The 24,633-nt window shown below is 41.4% G+C and overlaps 1 protein-coding gene across 1 annotated transcript; it reads right to left on the bottom strand.

The window, feature by feature from the left end:
* Positions 1-7,325: 7,325 nt before the first annotated feature.
* Positions 7,326-21,345, bottom strand: LTO1 (LTO1 maturation factor of ABCE1). Its single transcript, XM_039535159.1, has 5 exons — positions 21,032-21,345; positions 19,557-19,662; positions 17,552-17,622; positions 8,957-9,074; positions 7,326-8,571 (listed from the first exon to the last, which is right to left on the bottom strand). The coding sequence occupies exons 1-5, from the start codon at positions 21,088-21,090 to the stop codon at positions 8,503-8,505; spliced, it is 423 nt and encodes a 140-aa protein (XP_039391093.1). The 5' UTR covers positions 21,091-21,345; the 3' UTR covers positions 7,326-8,502.
* Between the last annotated feature and the right edge of the window lie 3,288 nt (positions 21,346-24,633).

Here is a 24,633-nt window from a genome sequence, read left to right as displayed (position 1 = left end):
AATGCGGTAAAGCAGTGCTCCGGGGGGGGGTGGGGCTACGCACTCTGGCGGATCAAAGCAAGTTCAATATAACACAGTTTAACCTATAACGCGGTAAGATTTTTTGGTTCCCGAGGACAGCGTTATATTGGGGTAGAGGTGTATTAAATCACAATTTTGAAGTACTGTATATAATAAAAGGTTTAGATTTAATTATTTCTTGTGTCACAAGGCCAGTATTAGATCCTGACATTAGTAGCGTAACTTTTATAAATATAAATTGAATTTAATACTCTTTTTTGATATGCCTAAGTGTGGAGTCTGATATTATTTAAGTTTACCTTAAACTGCACACTGGAAAGTAAATTCCACATTTCGCGTGGCAAATTCAGATGCACACATTTGGCATTTAATTCAGATGCACACAGAACAAAAGGTGTCAAGTATCAGAGGGGTAGCCGTGTTAGTCTGGATCTGTAAAAGCAACAAAGAATCCTGTGGCACCTTATAGACTAACAGATGTTTTGCAGCATGAGCTTTCGTGGGTGAATACCCACTTCTTCGGATGCAAGAAGAAGTGGGTATTCACCCACGAAAGCTCATGCTGCAAAACGTCTGTTAGTCTATAAGGTGCCACAGGATTCTTTGTTGCTTTTACAGAACAAAAGGTGTTGACAGTAGAATTTATGGATCTAAAATTTCAAAAACCTTGCAAATTCTGATCAATCTAATCTCTTTCTTAGGTGTAAGTCATATCCTTTAAAGGGTATCAGTTTTTTCCTAAAGCACTTTGGAACATTAGGGTGTGAGTGGATTTATTATTGATTTATCTCCATTTGTTCCAAAGGTGGACAGTGTATTTACAGATGAACTGTAAATAAGTACAAATACACTATAAGTCTCTAAAGAAAATATATTTTAGTGCTTTAGAATGAGGATTCAAAAGTATAGCAGTCTTGATCTATTGTTTATAGAAACAAAGTTCAATAATTGTATTTCATAAGACCGTATAAATGTGCCCAATATATCTAGAAATAAAGTAATCAAATAATGATTATTTTTCTAGACATTCTACACAAGTGGTTCCCAATATGCTTGTTTATTCACCCAAAATACCCACAACAAACCCAGATATTTTAAACCAGAAGTCTTAATTTTCTTCTTCCAATAAAATGAAGTAATTCCAAAGAGCTAGGGATGTTAGCTGACCAAGTTTCTTTTGCACAAGTTCCATGGATTTTCTTACTAGAATTTACTGCCCCTTGAGTTTTTATTTACTAGTAGTAATTTAATTTCAAAAGACCATGAGATAGAAAGCAGTATGATTGAACTGGCATTCTAAATTTTACTTACAAACCCAAAAGTAAGTTAGCATGATAATGCCAAGAGTTGTTAGCTTGTTTCCGATAAGACTGATTGGATCTGGACCAGCCTGGCCACTACTACTGTGATGCCCAGGAAACAGGAAGGAGGAAGCAGCTTGCAGGGCTGGCCTTACCATGAGACGAACTGAGGCAGCTGCCTCATGTGCCAGACTTGGGAGGGCGGGGGGGGGGGGGGGGCGCCACTAGGACCCAGAGTGTAGAAAATTGTGTCTGCTGCTGGTGCATATGTATTCTCTCTGCTCTAGATGCACAGAGATGGTGGAGTGCTGTGCTGGAGGAAGGAGGGCACAAGAGATGTAACAGGCAGGCAGGATAAAAGGTGAGAGGGAATAACAGAAAGCAGCAGGAGCTGCAGGGAGAGAGAAGAGGGGGCTTCTTATGTACCTCTCTAGCACCTCCAGGAGCCTGCACTGATGAACACCAGCTTCTCAGGGAGCTTCCGGTTTCCTGCTGCTTCTCTGAACCCACTTGAGGAGAACAGGCAGTCAACTGAAGTAGTAGGAGCCACTTAGGCCCTTAAGACACTGATATCTTCCCTCACTCAGGCCCTGCTACTGCCTGCTTATTTGTCCCCTTCAACTGAATGTTGAGAGCCACTATAGCTGGCACAGAACAGCAGTCATGAGTAAAAGAAGAAAACACCCCTCTGGGGCAGCAAAAATGTTCAGGGTGAGCCTTCCAGCCCCAATGAGGATGTAAGTGGTGAGGAGATGCCTGATCTTCCAGTTAGTCAGAGTGCAGGTGACTGGGCAGCTACTGCAGCATCCATATCTCCATCTCAAATGGATGTAACCATGCACATTCCTGAAGAAAAGTGTAGATCAGAGAAGAGTGTGGTGGAGGTGCAAGAAACAACCGCTGCTGAGTTTAGTTCCTTAAGTCTAGATGATCAGGGACTGTGGACCCACTTGAGCAGTAGCCTGAGGGACTTCCTTGTACCGCATGGGCCACAGCAAGTGAAAAACTTCATGTTCCCCAAAGACAATGAAAATAGAAGTTTCCATCCAACACATTATTGGTGTGAAATCCCCAATGGTGACAAAGTGGAGAGGCCATGGCTTATGTACTCAAAAACCCAGAATGCTGTATACTGTTTTTGTTGCAAACTCTTCCAGTCTAATGTTCCAGCCACATTGGGTTCTACAGGAACAAAGGACTGGAAAAATCTGGCTAGAAATCTGGCATGCCATGAGAAGACAGCAAATCACCAGATAGCATTCCATAGGTGGAAGGAGCTTGAGATGAGACTAAGGTTAAAGGCCACCATAGATGATCAGCATCAAGAGAAAACTGCATCAGAATCTCTTTACTGGCAAAATGTTCTGAAAAGGCTCATTGCCATTGTGAAAATGCTTGCTACCCAAAACCTAGCACTGCGTGGCACTTCAGACCAGCTGTATATGCCAAACAATGGAAACATCCTTAAAATTGTGGAGCTGATGGCTGAGTTTGATGCTGTACTCCAGGAGCATCTAAGAAGAGTCACCACCCAAGAAATGTACATACACCACTACCTTGGAAAAACAATTCAAAATGAGATCATACAGTTACTGGCAACAAAAGTCAAACAGAAGATTGTGGTAGATCTGAAGTCAGCAAGATATTACTCTGTTATTCTGGACTGCACACCTGACATTAGCCATATGGAACAAATGACTTTAATGGTGCGTTTTGTAACAATAGAACCTAGTGAAAATGTCCCTGCAATGGTGACTGTCAGAGAGCATTTTCTAGAATTTATTGACACTGATGATACTACAGGAGTTGGTATGACAAATGTGCTTCTTAAAAAGCTGGAAGATACGGGAATTGCTATAGCTGACATCAGAGGTCAGGGCTACAATAATGGTGCCAACATGAGAGGAAAGAATAGAGAAGTGCAGACACAGATCCGAGAGTTAAACCCTCGAGCATTTTTTGTCCCATGCAGTTCTCATTTATTGAACTTGGTGGTCTGTGATGCAGCATCAGCTTCTAGTTTGAATTTGTTAATGTAATTCAGAGCATCTACGTATTTTTCTCTGCATCAATTCATCAATGGCAAATTTTGAAGCAACATCTGGGAACATCCTCTCTGACACTGAAACCACTGAGTGCCACATGATAGGAAAGTTTAGTAGAGGCAATAAAGCCTATCAAGCACCAAATTGGGAAGACAGATGATGCCATAGTTGCCATTATGGAGGATAATGCTATGACAGGAACTGTTTGTGGGAGAACATGGCAGAGGAAAATGGAATCACCAGAAACATACATAACTTCAAATTTCCATGTGGCATGACATACTGTTTGAAATAAATGTTGTAAACAAGAGACTCCAAGGTGTTGATCTTGATATATCTGGAGCAATGGAACAACTGGACAAAAAAAGTCATACCTACAGTCTTACCAATCAGATGAGAGATTTCAAAACATTCTGAAGAGTGCACAGACGTTGGCAGAGGAACTTCACACTGAAGCTATTTTCCCACCCATTCAAGAATACAAGAGTCACTGAAGAAGAAGACATTTTGATTACAAGGCACGGGATAAGATCCCAAACAACAATTCAAAGTTGAATTCTTTAATCAGGTGCTAGATTGTGCAATACAATCAGTTGAAGAAAGTTTCATGCAGCTCAAGGAACACAGCAGTATATTTGGGATGTTGTACGATATTCCAAAACTCCTCATTATACCTGACGAAGGCCTACACCAGCAATGCAGGGCACTAGAGACAGTGTTGACAAATGATGACATGCACAGTACTGATGCAAGTTATTTAGGTGATGAACTGAAAGCCCTTTCAAGATACATTTCAGCAGGATCAACTCCAAAGGCTGTTCTGGAGTATATGTGCACAAATAAGATGACCACCGTCTTTCCAAATGCTTTTGTTGCTCTGTGTATACTTCTAATACTTCCTGTAACAGTTGCCAGTGGACAACGCAGCTTCTCCAAGCTGAAGTTAATAAAAACACATCTACACTCCACAGTGACATAGGAGAGGCTGGATCGACGGCCGCAGCTCCCCCGTCGACTTTGCTTCCTCCTCTCGCATTGCTGGAGTTCAGCAGTTGATGGGAGAGCGATCGGGGATCGATTTATCGCATCTACACTACACGCGATAAATTGATCCGCGATAGATCGATTGGTACCTGCCGACGTACCCTAAGGGAGCTCCTCCTTCCCCCTGGCTGTTTTGTGTAGTATGAGGTGGCATCTGATTGGGCCCCACACACAACTTAAGTGGTCAGTGCCCATCTTCCCCTGGTTTGTGAATCGCAAGCAGCCTGGACTTAGATGCCAAACTGACAGAGGGGTGGGGCTTAGTACCCTTCTCAGCATCATCTTCTATTGGCTAACTTAGGCAGCTCATCTGAGATGGTGGCTTTGTAGATCCCATTCTAAGGAACCTCTCTCTCCCATTTGTTGTATAGGGAGCCTAGGTACCTATCTCAGGCTTTGTGGATCACAGTATTCCTGTGATTTTCTAACCTAAATCCCCTTTGTGGATCCAGGGCAAAGATCCCAAAGAGCAAGACACATCTTGAAAAACATGAGTTCCAAGGGTCCAGCATTCCTTGCTATTTATCTCTGCAAATACCATGGTGCACAGGAACAGTAAGTTGACTTTTCCTTTTTTTTTCATACCACCAAAAAGAACTGGTTTCTGGATTTTTCATTGTGAACATAATACAGGGATTGCAACCAACCACATTTTAGAGCAGTCAAAATTAGTCACACAGCAAATGGTCTGCATCCTTTCATTCTTGAAGTCAACATGTAACAAACATGTAACAAACCTTTTGATTTGATTCCTGAAAGAAAATTGATTCACAGATGCAGTTTAAAATATTTTTTTTTACTGATTTTGCAGATCTCATTGAAGTGGATATGAAGTTGAGATTTTATTTTCTCAAGAGTGATATTTTCCTTTCTCCCCAGTTAGTTTTGATAATTTAATTTGTTTCTAATGCAGTGCTTCTGAAACTGTAGGTCAGGACCCCAAAGTGGGTCATGACCCTATTTTAATGGGGTTGACAGGACTGGCTTAGACTTGCTGGGGCTCAGGCTTCATCCCGAGCCCCAAAACCCTGGGCAGCGGGGCTCAGGTTATATAGCCCCTGGCTTGGGCTTTGACTCATTCCCCACCTGGGGCAGTGGGGCTCAGGCTTGGCCCCCCAACCCAGAGCACTGGGACTCAGGTGGACTCAGGTTTCAGTCCCCGCTCCTGGGGTCATGTGGCAATTTTTGTCAGCAGGGAGTCATGGGGTAATGAAGTTTCAGAACCTCTGCTCTAATGTATATTAAAAGCTGAATAAATATAAGGTTAAAATTAAGCATTTTTCATGAGTTTGCTCGTCACAACTGGATGTGGTTGCCAAAAGGCTGTTAGAAACTAAATAAAGACTAACTAACTAACTAAACTGCTTGTCACAGGGTTTACTACTCATTGCTGACACACCTCCTTGTGGCTTATTTAGAGATTTGCTCCCAACCAGTCTGACACCCCTTTCTTTTGCCTCTAGCCCCTGGTCTCCCTCGGTCTTTTTGGAGTCAAGTTACATCCTCTCTAGGACTCAAGTTGCTCCCTCCTTGTGGCATGGCCCTCTGGCCAGCTCACTATAGTTCTCCCCTTCCGGGACATCAAAGTTTCTCTGGACAAATAGTCTTAGGCAGTCTTCTAATCCACTGCCCTGACTGTGCCATTTCCACAGTGGCTGGTAGGGGAACGAACACAAGCCCACCCTCTACTCCAGAGTCCCTATGCCCCAACAACCAGTCTACACACTCACACCCTGTCACTGCTTCCCTGGGCTCCTTTCTTTCTTCTCTAGCTCTGCCAACCCTCCACCCTGCTTACCAGTGGAGCTTCCTCTGCTCCCTGTGACTATCCCCTCCACCCCAAAAGTTTTTGCCAGAATCTGTATTCCCAAGCCAAATCCCAGGGTTTACCCCCCACCAGAACCATTCTTTGTCTCTTGCCAAATCTCCTCTAGGGAGAGGTTGCAGTGTTCCTTTCCACCAGCCTCTCCTGCTCACCTTGCTGGCTTAATACAAGTTTAGCCTGCCCCTACCCAGCTGGGCTTCATCCTCAATTAGTCTTTATCAGTCCTTGGCTCTCCTCCAGCAGCCTATCACATGCTAAATTGACCCTTTTTACCTACTCAGAGCTTGTGTGGGGTAGTCACCCCATAACACTGTTTTATAGACCATTCTAGGATGGTATTTTGCTTCCAAAATTTGTCAGTGAAAGATGCTGCAGGGCAACCAACCAAATACCCATACAAAAAGCTTTTAATAATGTTAATTGCTGAACATGTTTAACATGCAGACCCCTTTTATTGATATTAACTGATCATCAATGTATTGTATGATAGCGCTTTCAATGTTTTCCATTGATCTGAAAAAATATTTGTTTTGAAACATTTACTTACATTCATAAACAAGATTAGACATACAATTCTGATAGGTTATAGTTATCTATTTTAGGATATTTTTCATTATTTTTATGCATTAATTAAATCAATCCAAGCTGTAGCAGTATAAATACTTTAAGAAAACTATTTCAAAAGAAAAACTATTTTACACCATAATCAAAAATATTTAAAGATGAGTCACATGTATACATTTTATATAATCTCAATTTCAGCAGTGTGAAGATATATTTGTAATTTCTTGCAAGTTTTACTTTTAGGTCTTATTTTTGAGTCGATGTAATATCTTCTTCCAGTAGGTGGCTCTAAAGCAGTTACTTTATATATATGATTTGTTGAAATGCTTCGCTATGTAAACAGATATTCAAACATGTCAAAATATGATCGTTATTACACGAAGCCTCTGTTTAGAGGCATGTGTGTCAAAAAAAGGTAAAGATTTGGTATATCACTTTTAGAATTCACCTTCTAAAATTGTAGTGCAATTTCCCCTCTTCATCTCTCAAATGTGAAAGCAGGATGAACACACACGTTAAAAGGAATGTTGTAATCCTCTTTATTTACTTTGTGTATTATGATGAATTTTGGTACAGTTGTATGTAGAAAAATTAATTAAAAAATGAACAAAGGAATGTTGCTCACTGACTTATAAATGAAGCAGCTCCACAGATATACATACACTACACTGTAGTGAAATTCTTTCTAGAAGTGATCACATTATATTCTATTTGTGAAAAGTTACATAAATATCCTAGCACCAAAATACAGAATATCTTTTGAACAAAATAATTTGTTTCTCTTAAACTAACATAGTTGAATATTTACTTACATATTCTGCCAGCATCCATTTTCTGAATGAAACTGAAAAATACATTTTCCATCTTGGTAACAATTTACCACTCAATTATTGCAGTATTTTTGGTCCCATGATGTGAGAGACACAAAGTGGGTGAAGAGGCCCAGTAAAAGATATTACCTCAAACACCTCACCATTAGTTAGTTATTCTAAGTGGTAGATCTCAATCTTTTTTCTTTCTTTATTTTAAATATTTTCAGCACTTTCAGCTGACAGTATATTTTTTCTGCACTGGATCAGACATCAGGTGTCAGAGCTCATGGAAATAATACAGAAAATCAACAACAGAGCAGCAATATGCTGTTTTGAGAACCATGTCTGTAATACACCTCCTCTTCACTGTTATCCCATCCTCTGTTTCATCCTTTCACCATCAAAAATAACATAGCTCTTTATTGTAAGCTCCTCAAGACAAGGAAAATATCTACCTATTTGTGTAAATATACATATTGTGTAAATTCGTAGTGATCAATACATGTTTTGAAATATCCATCCTTTGGATAATAAACAAAGGAGAAACATCATAAAACAAACCATCATAGAAGCAACTGATTTTTCCCATAGAAATTAAAGACAAACTATCAATATGGGATTAGTGTTGCATGAATATGGAGGTTTTGCATGTTTGTTTTTTAAACAGGACATACACTGACTTTGCAATGAACAAATAAAACTGAGACACAGCAAACATTAAAGGGTGCCTTTCCACTACTGCTTAACTCTTCTACCCTCCTTTTTGTAAAATAAAAACCTGTTTATATTCTGACTTTATCTGCCTTTATTATTATTATAATCAGTCCCCCAGATATCTGTTCCTTAACCGTTCTTCTTTGTTCATATATGTTTATCTTCATCTGTTATGCTCAAAAAGTAAGTGCAGATCTTTCAGGATTGATTCTAAATTCAGATTGAATATTTAGCAATGAGCAAACCTAAAAAAAAAAAATGAACACATAGGTGTTTTAAAATGTGTGTATTTCAGGTAAATTTGTAACAAGATACCCTCCCCATTTCTACTCTTTTCTCCTCTCCCTTCCACAGCTCTCTCTCAAGTCAGTATTAAATGGCTTTTTAGCCTTTTTCCTTTAGGATGAGTTTATTGCATTTGCTATGGACTGGAGAATTCACTTTATTTTGCACCCCCGTGCTAAGTTAAATAAACATTACATTTGTAACTGGTACAAGTAGCCCAGAAAGATTACATAAAAATAATTACTCTGAACTGCATAATTGCAGCTTTATATTACTGCCAATTTAGACTGCAGTCTTTCTGGAAATTGCTATTACCTTCTAAGATGACAACTAAATACTACAAACCTGTTTAAATTTTCCTCTGATTTTTTCCAAATCTTCATGAAGTTTGTCATAAGTGGGGTCTTCATAAGGGTATTTCTGAATCATTCCTATTAATGATTCCAGGGCCTTTATTTTTTTACTGCAAAAAATGAAACATTTTCTTATGGAGGTTCTGTTCAGCAGAAATAAGATTGTTTCAGTTGCCACATGAAGACAACGCTGAGTATTTAATATTAAAGTGTTACACTTCAAAATACATGACCAATCCTGCCACTGTTTTCTCACACAATGTTCCCCATTTCGGTCAATGAGACTACCAATGTCAATCATATGCTGTATCAGTTTTTCAATACACACACTGTGTGTACTATGTGTTACACCATTTGTAAATATCCTGACAAAGATTTTTCCTTAGACTCATTAGAAAATATAGTATTAGGAAATATTTATAACATGTTTCCAGACCAGTGGCTGGAGGGAACTATGAAAATGCAACGTATTATTAAGCAGATTGCCAAAATTTCAAAGTTGTGTATGTGTGGTGGTGGCTCTTTAAGGTACCTTTACCACAACCTGACACTAGAAAATGTATAATGACCTATGGATATACTGTAACTCCTCACTTAAAGTCATCCTGGTTAACATTGTTTCGTTGTTACTTTGCTGATCAATTAGGGGACATGCTGGTTTAAAGTTGTGCAATGCTCCCTTCTAACCTAGTTTGGCAGCCGCCTGCTTTGTCCACTGCTTGCAGGAAGAGCAGCCTGTTGCAGCTAGCTGGTGGGGGCTTGGAACCAGGGTGGACCAGCAGCCCTCCTATCAGCTCCCCGCTAAGTTCCCTGTGCAGCAGCTGCCCAGCAGGCTACCAATGGCAGCTATCCCTCCCCTCACTGCCATGTGCTGCTCCTGCCCTCTGCCTTGGAGCTGTTCCCAAGCCTCCTACTTGCTGTGCAGGGGAGGGGGGAGAAGGGCGGGGGCTAATGTCAGGCTGTCCCCTTCCCCCCTGCTCCTACATCCTGCTTACCCCTTCTTCTCCATATAGAGCAGGGTGGGGACACAGATGGAGAGAGACAGAGAGAGCCTGGGGCAGCAGCTGCTGGTCTCAACTTCCTGATCCACTTAAAAAGACAATGGAGTGGGTCAGCTTACTTAAAGGGGCAGTGTGCATTTCTCTCTCTCTCCCACACACAAGGTGCGTGTCTGTCTCTGTCTGCTATGCTGTCTCCCCTCCCTCATGTTTGTGCTGCCTTGTGTGAGAGGCTACATTAACAACCTGTTAACCCTTGAGGGCTCAGCCCATGCTAGTTCATCATTTAGTACAGGGGTTCTCAAATTGGGGTCGGGAGCCCTCAGGGGGTCATGAGGTTATTACATGGGGGGGTCACAAGTTGTCAGCCTCCACCCCAAACCCTGCTTTGCCTCCAGGATTTATAATGGTGGTAAATATATAAAAAGGTATTTTTAATTTATGGAGGGGGTTACACTCAGAGGCTTGCTATGTGAAAGGGGTCACCAGTACAAAAGTTTGAGAACTACTGATTTAGCAGCAAGGCATTCCCTGGGAAATATCCCACCCTCTAACTTCTTCACCTCAACCAAGCTTCACAATCATCATAGCTGTGAACAGAATTGTTTCTTTAAAACATATAGAGTGTGTGTGTGTGTGTGTGTATATATATATATATATATTTTTTTTTTTTTGTCTGGCAAAAATTTTTTCCCTGGAACCTAACCCCCCTCCCATCCCCCTTTACATTAATTCTTATGGGGAAATTGGATTCGCTTAACATCATTTCACTTAAAGTCGCATTTTTCAGGAACATAACTACAACATTAAGTGAGGAGTTACTGTACACATGGCAGAGTTTAAAAAAATCTACTTCCCACTTGGCAGGATAGGCACTAAGAAATTCAGACTCTTGTATCAAAAAGATTTTGCAAAGCATACTTGTGTTGCAGTAAGGAAAAAATAAAAGTAATTAAGGCATTCTCCAGGTAGGGCAAGAAGAGATTGCAGGCATTTTGGCACTACTTCTGGATCATTCATGAAATAGTACTGATGCCCTTACATCTCACTGGCTTGAGAAAATGATTCCTGACAGCTAAAGATCGCATCTAAAATGGAAACGGGAGCCTGTAGTCACCATTATTACTGACACTGTGTTCTAAAACACTCAAAAGTGCAATAGAGTTGTGGCATTCACATTAGACTAACATGCACTGCGTATGTCAGGTGAACAAGACAGCTGCAATTGGGCATCTGCGCAAACCAAAACTAATTAGGAGAAGCTGATCAGGGTTTTAGGTTGACTGGGTTTGTATCCACTTCAAATGTTCTGGTATTGAAAGAAATATTACTCAGCATCTTTTTATAAATTTTATTAAAATACTTAAAAAATATCACCAAAGCTAAGCTACTATTACTATTAAACTACACCATCAAATTAAGAAAATAAATTAGTCACAAGACAGTAATGGAATTAAATAACCAAATTAATACTAAATTCTTAAAACCCAAGGAGGTGTCTAAAGTAGCAGCTGTCTGTTTGGTTATGAGTCTCACCTAAAGAATTTTACTAAATTCAACCATTGATGTTATAGATTTGATTACGTATTTTAATACTGAAACTAAATAATCATCTAATGTCTGGACCACAGCCTCAGAGCAAGTTATAAAGTTTCCATCCCAGATTTCAATTCTGATGTGGCGTCTAACCCTTTCCTCCTCTCTTCCCCCTCACCGCCCACCAAGGATCTAATAAGAGACTTTAACAGGACAATCTTGATCAGCAGATGTTAAACAACTCTTATTTACCAGAAATTATAGATGACACTCTCAAGTCTCTTAGGACTTTTAGATGGGCACAGAACACACTTTAATTAATAATTTTTTGAGACAATATATAAGGCTGTTTAAACCTGGGGAACTTTTCTTTCAGGCACCTTCGCTGTGTGGACTTTATGGGTGCTCTCATACAAATGTGAATGCACAGCCACACATTTACTTCCACACCCAGAAAATAAAAAGCTAGGGTGTCTCCCAACAAATAAAAATAAAAAACAAACAAAAAAGATAGATAAGAAAGGGGATGCACACTTTTCAGCTCTTAGTCTTCTTCTCTCTTCTAAAATAGGATCTGGAACCGCAGTAAAGGAGATGGTGATGTTTTGCTGGCACAAAGCTTCTCACTAAAGGGGCTTCTTCCAGTGCAAGGAGAGACTGGTCAAAGGCTGGAGCAGCCTGGTTGTTGATGTTGTGACTTCCTCTCCCCAAGGTGATCAGTCTGGGAGATTCTGGAAGATCAGTCCTTCTGGAGATGGCTTGTTGACCTGAAAGCTTCTCAGACTTCCATTTCATAGAATATTAGGGTTGGAAGAGACCTCAGGAGGTAATCTAGTCCAATCCCCTACCCAAAGCAGGACCAACACCAACTAAAACATCCCAGCCAGGGCTTTGACAAGCTGGGCCTTAAAAACCTCTACAGATAGAGATTCCCCCACCTCCCTAGGTAACCCATTCCAGTGCTTCACCACCCTGCTAGTGAAATAGTGTTTCCTAATATCCAACCTAGACCTCCCCCACTGCAACTTGAGACCATTTCTTCTTGTTCTGTCATCTGCCAGCACTGAGAACAGCCTAGCTTCATCCTCTTTAGAACCCCCCCTTCAGGTAGTTGAAGGCTGCTATCAAATCCCCTCTCACTCTTCTCTTCTGCAGACTAAATAACCCCAGTCCCCATAGCCTCTCCTCGTAAGTCATGTGCCCCAGCCCCCTAATCGTTTTTGTTGCCCTCCAATCATTTTGACTGTATTGGTTTAGAAACTTTGCTTTGCTCTGCCTTGCAATGCCTTTCCAGACAAATCAGGTGCAAGACTTAACTTGAAACTTGGCCCAATCAGGTTCAAATTAGGTCACCCTTAGCAAGCATCACTTTGGAAAAGTCCTATTAAAAAATATTCTGTGTTTCGTATTACGGAGAGAGACCATTCTTCCCAACCCCTCCTCTCCCCAAAATAAATATAAACAATCCAAATACATGAGACCACTTTAGAGGAAGCTAGCATGGTCTTATCTGAGAGCAAGGTCTTAAGATGACATTATGTCACCAGTTTACAAAAAGTTCAATATAAAAATCTTTTTAAAAACAGCACCATTAAAACAGCCAATTTAGCAAACATTTAGCAAAATTACAAATAAGTTCAAACTTATGATCACTTTCAACATCTCCATTTCTTCAACCAGGCAATTTCAATACCCTCCTGTTCTGAAACTGGAATATAGCTCAAACAACTTTATCTTCTGGAATCTTCATCTTGACAGAGAAAAGTTACTTTAAACCTTATCAAGAGAAAACCCATTTGAAATATTATACTTTAAGTTCTATATGAGGTCTGTATTTCCACATAAGCTATTCCCCTCATACACACTTAAGGTAAAAATCAGTTATGATCACAGCTGATACCTAATTTAGTGTCAGCCCTGATCAAGAATTATACCTAGTATTTAAACAAATGTTGAATGTTACAGTTTACTGAGCTAACTGGGTAACACAGGATGGATGGTGGAAAATCCATATTCCTGTTGTGTTCACTTCATTAGCTGTCTACATGAATGTGAACTGAATTTAAAATTATCTCTAAGAGCTGGTCTACACCAAAAACTTACAACAATATAGCTATGCCAGCTTAACCCCAGATGTAGACTATGTTAGATCAAAAGAAGAATTTTTCTGTCAACCTACCTACTGCCTCTCAGAGAGATGGAGAACCCCTCCAGTCGCTGTAATGAGTGTCCAAACTGGCGTTTTAAGTGTAAACATAGCCCAAGGCTCTTCATTGAGGGATTCTTAAATATCCCTTTACACCATCCCACTCTCTTAGGTCTACTCTAAAGTATAGATTTTCTGAAATACAAAAATTCTGTATTTTGGCACCTGTTGCTCCAGTACTGGAATATTCCTACCCCACCACACATACTTTATGACAAGACGACAACAGAAGTGGCTTATTTTAAAGCAAGTTTAAAAACATTTATGTTTAAGAAAGTTTTTGAAGCAACACTGATTTTATTTATGATTGTACATAGGTTTTAATTGTTTATATCTTGTATATTTATAGTGATTTGTTTTTAGTTGTATTGCAAAGTGTCTGTGATACACTGTTAGACAGGCATTACATGAATAAAATTATATACACAAGACTTGGGATAAAGACACCATATAAAATTTCTCAATACTTTAAATGACTGCTTCATGGAGCAGCTGGTACGGGAACCCACAAGGGGAGAGGCAACTCTAGATTTAATCCTGAGTGAAGCGCAGGAGCTGGTCCAAGAGTTAACTATATATAGCAGGACCGCTTGGAAATAGTGACCATAATACAATAGCATTCAACATCCCTGTGGTGGGAAGAATATCTCAACAGCCCAACACTGTGGCATCTAATTTCAAAAGGGGGAACTATGCAAAAATGAGGGGGTTAGTTAAACAGACGTTAAAAGGTACAATGACTGAAGTGAAATCCCTGCAAGCTGCATGGGCGCTTTTTAAAGACACCATAATAGAGGCCCAACTTCAATGTACACCCCAAATTAAGAAACAGTAAAAGAACTAAAAAAGAGCCATCGTGGCTTAACAACCATGTAAAAGAAGCAGTGAGAGATAAAAAGACTTCCTTTAAAAAGTGGAAGTCAAATCCTAGTGAGGCAAATAGAAAAGAGCATAAACACTGCCAACTTAAGTGCAAGAGTGTAATAAGAAAAGCCAAAGAGGAGTTTGAAGAACGGCTAGCCAAAAACTCCAAAGGTAATAACAAAATGTTTTTTAAGTACATCTGAAGCAGGAAGCCTGCTAAACAACCAGTGGGGTCCCTTGATGATCGAGATACAAAAGGAGCGCTTAAAGTCGATAAAGTCATTGCGGAGAAACTAAATGGATTCTTTGCTTCAGTCTTCATGGCTGAGGATGTTAGGGAGATTCCCAAACCTGAGCTGGCTTTTGTAGGTGACAAATCTGAGGAACTGTCACAGACTGAAGTGTCACTAGAGGAGGTTTTGGAATTAATTGATAAACTCAACATTAACAAGTCACCGGGACCAGATGGCATTCACCCAAGAGTTCTGAAAGAACTCAAATGTGAAGTTGCGGAACTATTAACTAAGGTTTGTAACCTGTCCTTTAAATCGGCTTCAGTATCCAATGACTGGAAGTTAGCTAATGTAACGCCAATATTTAAAAAGGGCTCTAGAGGTGATCCCCGCAATTACAGACCGGTGAGTCTAACATTGGTAACCAGGCAAATTAGTCGAAACAATAGTTAAGAATAAAATTGTCAGACACACAGAAAAACAAACTGTTGAGCAATAGTAAAGGGAAATCGTGTCTTACTAATTTATTAGGAGTTCTTTGAAGGGGCCAACAAACATGTGGACAAGGGGGATCCGGTGGACATAGATTTCCAGAAAGCCTTTGACAAGGTCCCTCACCAAAGGCTCTTACGTAAATTAAGCTGTCATGGCATAAAAGGGAAGGTCCTTTCATGGATTGAGAACTGGTTAAAAGATAGGGAACAAAGGGTAGGAATTAATGGTCAATTCTCAGAATGGAGAGGGGTAACTAGTGGTGTTCCCCAAGGGTCAGTCCTAGGACCAATCCTATTCAATTTATTCATAAATGATCTGGAGAAAGGGGGTAAACAGTGAGGTAGCAAAGTTTGCAGATGATACTAAACTACTCAAGATAGTTAAGACCAAAGCAGATTGTGCAGAACTTCAAAAAGATCTCACAAAACTAAGTGATTGGACAACAAAATGGCAAATGAAATTTAATGTGGATAAATGTAAAGTAATGCGCATTGGAAAGAATAACCCCAACTATACATACAATATGATGGGGGCTAATTTAGCTACAACGAGTCAGGAAAAAGATCTTGGAGTCATCGTGGATAGTTCTCTGAAGATGTCCACACAGTGTGCAGAGGCAGTCAAAAAAGCAAACAGGATGTTAGGAATCATTAAAAAGGGGATAGAAAATAAGACTGAGAATATATTATTGCCCTTATATAAATCCCTGGTACGCCCACATCTCGAATATTGTGTACAGATGTGGTCTCCTCACCTCAAAAAAGATATTCTAGCACTGGAAAAGGTTCAGAAAAGGGCAACTAAAATGATTAGGGTTTTGGAGAGGGTTCCATACGAGGAAAGATTAAAGATGCTAGGACTCTTCAGCTTAGAAAAGAGGAGACTAACGGGGGATATGATAGAGGTATATAAAATCATGAGTGATGTTGAGAAAGTGGATAAGGAAAAGTTATTTACTTATTCCCACAATACAAGAACTAGGGGTCACCAAATGAAATTAATAGGCAGCAGGTTTAAAACAAATGAAAGGAAGTTCTTCTTCATGCAGCGCACAGTCAACTTGTGGAACTCCTTACCTGAGGAGGTTGTGAAGGCCAGAACTATAACAGCGTTTAAAAGAGAACTGGATAAATTCATAGTGGTTAAGTCCATAAATGGCTATTAGCCAGGATGGGTAAGGAATGGTGTCCCTAGCCTCTGTTCGTCAGAGGATGGAAATGGATGGCAGGAGAGAGATCACTTGATCATTGCCTGTAAGGTTCACTCCCTCTGGGGCATCTGGCATTGGCCACTGTCGGTAGACAGATACTGGGCTAGATGGACCTTTGGTCTGACCCGGTACGGCCATTCATATGTTCTTATGTTATGTTCTTATAAATGGAAATTTATAAAAATCTAGCAGGCCTGTCAATCATGTCATATTAAGAGGACCTGAATATCTAAGACTGCTGGCTAAATACAACTAGATGTATAGAACTTACATGGTTCATGGATGGCACAATCAGCAGATCCAAATCATGGACCTCACCAGATTCGTCATGTACTAAAAGGAAGCCCTGGGTGGGCCAACACCACAGACTCCTTTCCTTAGAACCAAGATTTCAGCTCTGCGTTCCTCCTGTCACTGAAATTATAAATGCTGCAGAAGAACAGGCAATGGTAAACACAGGCAGGAAGGGATTCTGCCATTCCTCTGTGGCCCCACACAGATCGTAGCAGTCGCATATTGCCCCACAGCTGGGCAGAGAATTCTCCCAGTGCAAGCATGGTGTAGGAGGGCAGTACGATATCCTACTCGGACCCCCATCACAACTTCAGTGTAGGGAGTGTGCCATGGCTGAAGGAAATGGACCTAAGAGATGCTGCATAGACTCTGACCCTCAATCTTTAGCAGTAAGAACTCAGTACACTTGCAACTAGCAGTTTCATTCAAAAATAATGTCTACAGTTATATCAATAATTTATATTTTTCTCAGCACCATAGCTGTGAAGAGGGCATCCTTGAAGGTATGATACTGTCATGGTTTCTACTTTGCTTCATTTAAAAAAAAAATAACTACTCTGCCTGCAGTTGGCAAATTTGATTCTTGTAATGCCAAGAAAAAAGACAAACTATCGGTTGTTCCTCCTGTATATTTCTTAAAGAAATGCCGGCCATAGCTAGGGCACCTATAAAAATATTTTAGCCTCTCCTTAGAGAAAAGAAACTTAAATGCAGGGCAATATTAATAAATACTATTTTTTTTAAACCATACCTGGGCTTTTCTTCTGCAGATCTGTTAAGTAGACGCTGCCATGTCAATGCAAACCCAAGATAGTATCCAATCTGTGAATTTATAAGAATTCAATTTTAAAAAATCCCCTTTATCTGTATTCATTTAAACAATAAATTTTAAAAAATACATTCTAGCTAATCACTAGCACATGACAAACTAAAATAGAAACATCTTGCTATGCTACTTCTAAAATCTGTTTTGCATCAGAGTGTGCTGAACCTCTTCAATTTAAACTGCAATGGAAGGTGCGGTTTTGCAAAACACCCCACCATACTTCATCTGCATTGATCCCTCAGAAATTTGTACCTCTATTGCCACACTTCTGTTTCATAATTACAAATCCAGCTGCATGGGGGGAGAGGGCGAAATAATGGCACTGAACTTAAGACACGGGTAACATTTTCAAAAGCATACATTTTCAAACGTGATTTAGGCATTTAGGAGCCTAAGTCCCACTGACTTTCAATGATACCTAGGGTCCTAAGTGCCTAAGCCACTTGGGTGTTTTTGAAAATTTTACTCCCTATAAATAGCTGAGAGAGAAATTTGACAGGATATCTGTATCTAGCATCTTTTAAAATGGTTGAGCAAGTTCTGAGAGCTTTTGCATGGCTACAATTGTCTTGACTATCACTCTTTCGGTAGTCCTTTTTAGTCCTCCGAGGCAAGCCCATAACATGAAATCAGAAAGTTCTGCAGCCAACACTGAAAGATCAGATTCTTAGTGTAGTTAACTGTTTATTATATTGAAAGAGAAGGCTACCACTTTCAGTTCCATAACAGTCTTCATTCTAATGCCCAGTTTTCTGTCACTCAGTTTTCTGAAACCCTGATCTTCGGAACTGAATAATTCCTGAAAGTGAATTTGAGCAAAAATGGTTAAAGCTTTCTTTTAATTATGAAAAAGAGGTGGGGAATACATAGCTCACATTATAAAATAATTACTGCAATTTTTTTTTGGTAAACATTCTACACCTAACATGTTGAGAGGGAGAAAGCTGAGAATTGGGGTGGATCCTTCACTGAGTGCATGGGAGGGTAACTGTTGTTTTTTATTTGATTGAGTTATTCTTTCACAAAATGTATGTCCCAATCTTGCACAGAAATCCACCTGATCTCAATGAGACTGTGCAAGCAGATCCGGACCTTTAACTGCAGAGATAAGGTAGGCCGTACGGTAGTCTGGTTAAATTAGCATTACAGTACAAAGTGTGCTAAAAGTGAAAAACAAGTAGAAAGGGCAGTTCACTTTTTTTAAGGTATGCAGGTGGGAACCTAGATCCTGCACAGCTCCTGGGATGCACAGGAGTGGGATTCTCCTCTTCTCTATTAAGATGCATAGAATATGATGCCCAGGTGGCATCTAGCCAAACTACTCCAGATTTTGGAAGTTACATCCTCTTATTGCCAATATGTACCAGCCAGAAGAGTTTTAATGTTGACAGTAAAGCTCCTTGTTATGTTTTTATTTTTCTCTTTTTCTCGTAAAACAAACAACACAAACATATACTGAGAATGTTAAAGCTTCATGTTTAGGCACTTATGTGACAAAATACCTCCTTTAAGTGAATTTCACAGACGTTGCCTGAAATACAGAGTAGTGCATAGTAGTAAAAGACAACACATGTATATCTAGGATTGAAGGAAAAAAATGTGAAAGTGTCTTATTTGAGGAACAGGATGTTATTATGTAATTAAAGACTGCACAACACACATGCACGTACAACCTCAACTGTGGCATCTTATGAATTTCAAGTGCTTAATCAAGCAATGCCGTGTTTTCTTAATATAGGTTTTTGTATGGGATTAAATGGTAGATTCACAACAGTTTAGAAATCAGTTTTTTGTGTGTTCGTGCAATGAAGGCCATGGAGAAATACAAACAATACAAGACTTAGGTCACATGCTTTGCTCAGGCACTACTTCAGTACAACACCATCTAATCTCAGCAACACATTGATTTTTAGAAAGTTTTGACATTTACCTCGGACCCAATCTTGGCACCATGTAGTGCTCCATACCTCCTTCCCTCAATAACACCAACATGACTTCCTTCAGCATAACCTTCTTGATACCCTTCACCGTGAAATCTGTAAAGGGAAAAATAGATATGATGTTATTAGGATTAATTTTTTATATCAGCAAAGGCATAATGCAGAAATACTAGGCCATAAAAATACTGAATATTTTATTATTTTTACTGAAATATTGTCTTCGTAATTCCAACATATTTCAAAGCAATTTCAGATGGTTTATTCATGAGACAAAGTGGCGTAACAATTACACCACACTAACTGATATAAAGTGATATTAGAAAGACAATGTAGGTGAGGTAATACTTACTGGACCAACTTGTTGGTGAAAGAGGAGTTGTTTAATATATTAAAGAATACAATTTAAAGATGACAAAATTTCTGTTAGATGATCCAGCTCTGGCTCAAATGCTTTGTTTCTCTCACCAACAGAAGTAGGTCCAATAAAATATATTACCTCATCCACCTTGTCTCTCTTATATCCTGGGACTGGCATTACTACCACTACACCGCATACAGTAGTATTTTGAAATATCGGATGTCTTGGTTAAGGTAGAAAGGCTGGGGAAGGGAAAGGAAAATCTAAAGGGGAGACTCTCAGAAATTAGTGTTAAAAGAAAGCATTCAGATATGTAACATAGATGGTGGTAGCCATCTTGTCTGCAATAATGGGGGCCAAAGTTTAAATCCCAATCAGTGCAGCACGCTCTCTTTCCAGCCCACACTTGCAAAGAAACTAACATAAAATCTTAATTTCGATGATTCTTTAGCCTATTACATTAAAAAACAAACTCCCCTGCTTTGGTAAGGTAGGTGAGGAAGGGAGAGCTGCTGCTGCTGCTTTAGGTATTGAGAACGTTTCCCCCTCACCAGACCTTCAGATCACACACGCCAGGGCAACACAGTAAGACAAATCTCTTCCGTACTGCACCTTCCCAATGGGGCGAGCGCTAGGCCGAGCTTTTCACAGCTGTGCTTAACACGGTTTGCGGGGGCCCCGCAGCAGGCAGGTGGGGTCCTGGCTCGGGGCCGCCTCCAGCTTTAAACGCCAAGGGCTGCCGGCTCTCACGCACCTCCCCAGCCTCGGGCTCCGCCGCCTTTCCAGGCCTTTGTTATTGATCCACCTTGCACCGGAGCCGGCCGCAGCCCCGCGCGCAGCCCCACCTCAGCCGCGGGAGCGGCGGGGAGGGAGTCGGCGCGTGCGTGCCGGGCTCGCGGGAGCGGAGGCTGCGGCGGAACGGTACCGTAACCACACGCTACTTCCGGCCAGCTGAGGGCGGCTTCCCGTCACGGTGCGGCCCCCGCCCAGCGTACTGCGGCCGCGTCACGCGAAGGGGGCTCGCGCTCCGGCTCGGAGGGGAGGGGCGCGCGCCCGCCCGTAGCCGCAGCGGGCTAAGTTCGTTCCCTCCCCCTCCGCCAGCCCCACCTCTCCTCGGCCATCACGATGGCGTCGAACACATCCGAAGCGCCGGCAGCCGCCTCCATAGCGCCACGAATCTCCCCGAACTCCCGCCGGGCGCGCAGGCTCCGCGCAGGGCATGCTGGGAAGGGACGGCGAGCCGGAGGACTCGGGGCCGAGGCGCTTCTAGTGCGCAGGCGCGAGGCGACAAGGAAGGAGCGTCCCTCGCTGGCCTGTCCCCCTCCGCGCCGCCGAGGCTAGTGGGCGTGGCTTCCTCCCCAGGCCGCCTCGTGTCGCTCGCGCTGCCCCCCCCCGTAGGGGCCCCGAGCCCGTGGAGATCCCCGCAGCCCCACCCCTCGGGCAGAGTGTTCGCTGCTCGGGCGGTGCCCGGCGCGGCAGAAGGGGCTGGCGGCCGCTCCCATGGTTCGGGCCCCGGGCTGGGACCCGGGAGATCCGAGTCTGCAGGCTCCTGCAGTGATCGCCTCGTGCGTCCCTTCCCAGGGCTGCGGCTTGGATGTTTCAGCCCGAGCCCTCGGGCTGGTTGGTAGAGCTGTGCTAGCCGGGAGCGTCTCCCTCTGTGCATGTGCAATACCCTGGGGTCACTTGGGGCCGCTAGGCAGCGCTGTAATATAAATAAATACTAGTTATCACAACGGCTGGATCTCCCTTCGTTGCTTCTGTGCCTGCGCAAAAAGATCGGAAACACTTTAATCTTCTGAGGATTATTCTGTTGTGTGACGCATCCACCTCCTTCCCTTTACTGCACAGCCCTGGCTTTAAGGGAAAAGCGATGTGGCCACAAAACACTGTTCTGGCAATTCACATTTGATTAGATGGCCTCTTAGGGACCATTATAAGGTGGTATACCTTTAGAGCAGCCCCCCACCTCCCCCGGTGCAGAAACGGCCAGCTAATCAGGGTGCTGACAATCCCCATCCGTACTGTACCTCAGTCTTGATTGCATTTAATTGCATTTGCCATTAGTTTAAAATTTAAACTAATAGCAAATGCAATCCTTGGGAGTCAGAACACATAATCACTAATATTATAATGAACGGAGTTGGCACATAATCGTCTTGTCTATTGTGTTAATGGCTTGTATCTTTTGCTTAGGCAGGCAATATTTTATCTCTCCTGTATATTGGAAGTGAGTTTGTTTGAATTTGGCTGTTGTCACTGCAGTATTTGCATTTGACTATTGTTAGTTAATTTTTTAATTTTAAGAAATTGAGTAACAAGACAACCACATCTACTTTGACAAATGGAACTCCAATTGCTGCAAAGGCAGGAAAATGTAGCTTAGCTGACAAGAGATACAAGATGGGGGGGAAAGTGAATTAATGGCAATTGAAGTTCACCTGTTAAAGTAATCAGTGGACACTAGGTGGCACAATAAACACAGAAATATCTATCTTCACATTTCTTTTCTATTCGCTATCAGTTTTGTGGTTAACCACTAGAGGGTGCACGGGTGCTTTCCATTTATATAAATAAAAATATAAAACAGTAGCACAAATTAATGAAGAAACAAGATTAAAAAAACAAAAGCAATAAACACAACAATGATGTTCAGATTATAAAAAGGGGCCATATATCCATTGTGACATTGGTAGTTAAGCCTAGGCTGTTTTATTTATATTTTATCTACTTTTTGTTTTGTATAAACTGCATCCAGAAATTAAAAATCAACCAAAAATATTCAGATTTCCAGCTGTGGGAAATTTTTGTAATGAACCCCCAAACTAGTCATTACAAATCTGAAATTGAGTCCAGATGGGTTTAGATTAGCATTTGGTATTTTGTTGCATGTTTTTAACCAAAACTCTGATATCTTGCAATATCAGGCAATAGTTTGGTTACTATTTTGAACTGGTTGAAAAATTGCCATCACAATGAAAAAAATCAAACAAAAAATGGTCATGAACATTGTTTTCTTGTTTTTCAGCTAGGAAAGAGATGAGTTACAGACATATGGTTACATGAAAGGTCATCTAAATTTTGTGTTCTAAAGTGAAGCTGAGAGTATTTCTGAGTGAACGTGTGTTTATTTATAGTTGCCAGTTGAATATGTACAAGACTCACAGAAACCAACACTGAATAAAAGATTTATCTGAGCCCCTACAAACCACGTCTTCGTCCCTGCAGTCAGATTCACATGGGCAGATCTTCATGCCTACATGAAGCCAGCTTGAATATGACACCACCTTGGTGTAAGGATCTTCCCATGTAGATCAATTTGCAGTATTGGACCTGATTAGGGGCTCCTGGCTGCCCATTAGCACTCTCTGCTAGTCAGGCATCACATTGCCACCACTCCCTGTCTCAGTTTTCTTCCCCAGGGTGGAACTCCTTAGCTCTCCACACACTACTCTGTGGTGGAAATGACTTAACCCTTTCCAGGGTAGCAAAAGACCAAGTAAAAAGTCCCAGTAAACAAAGTTCTTCTGCCCTTTGGGGGCTTGTCTTCAACCTATCCTCTGGGCCCTGTTCCCAGCCCCTTCCTGAGCTACTTTGAGAGTCACTTTGGGTTAGAGCACAAGCTGGTTCCCTTGGCATACCATTCTCAGGGTCTTCCATCAAAACCTACCCACTACTGTCAGACTGAGTTCTCTCAGCCCTCATGCAAGGCCCAAATGTTCATTAAACGATCATCTGATTCGCCTTAATCTTGCCCCCTCAATCTGGGAGGCAGCTAATTAGTTTTGCCACAGGTGGGCTGGCTGCCCCATCTCCCCTTAATGGGGCTGGTCACCCTGTGACAGCCCTCCCCACAGAAAAACATAGCTCAGTTTTGCATAATTATATCTGTGAGTTAACTGGACAATTTCACCGTTGATCTTGCATTTTTGGCTTTTTACACTGATGTAATGCTGTGTTGAATCATGCCACTAGTGTTCTTTTAATGACCATATATAGGCTTATGCTATATCTCATTTTAGACACTAAAAATTCTATTAAAATTATTTTTAATGTATAAAGCTAGACCAAGATGTATCAGGAATGTAATATTCTTTATAACAAACTCACAGACTACTGCTTTTATCTCCTTTCAGCTTGACTACTGTAACTCCTCCTTTATGACTCTCTCAAGTTCGGTTTGCCAGAAATATGGAAGCTGCAATCCATCTCCTTGCATGAAGTTGGTAGAACCTCACATCCATTATCAGAAATCTTCATTGGCAGGCTGCCCATATTGGAGTCCAAAATAACATTTCCATCTTCTCTGTTTTCCATGGAATTACTGTCTTCCACTTCATATCTCTCTGATTTCACCTATTTCTGTTCTGCAACCCGTTCCCTTATATTTTGCAAACACAAGATTTCTTCCTGCAGGCTCCATGTGGTATTATTTTAAAGTTTCCATTACTAAGGGTAGGTCTATACTTACCGTGTGGGTCGACGCGGTGAGTTCGACTTCTTGGAGTTCGAACTATCGCGTCTAATCAAGACGCGATAGTTCGAACTCCCCACGCGCTCCGGTCGACTCCGGAACTCCACCACCGAGAACGGCAGTGGCGGAGTCGACCTTGGAGCCGCAGACTTCGTTCCCGTGGCGTCTGGACGGGTGAGTAGCCCGAACTAAGGTACTTTGACTTCAGCTACGCTATTTGCGTAGCTGAAGTCGCGTA

The sequence above is a fragment of the Mauremys reevesii genome, linkage group 4, assembly GCF_016161935.1.
Source record: "Mauremys reevesii isolate NIE-2019 linkage group 4, ASM1616193v1, whole genome shotgun sequence".
Lineage (NCBI taxonomy): Eukaryota > Metazoa > Chordata > Testudines > Geoemydidae > Mauremys > Mauremys reevesii.
The sequence above is the reverse complement of the archived record's forward strand: the minus strand, read 5'-3'. Positions and strand labels throughout refer to the sequence as shown.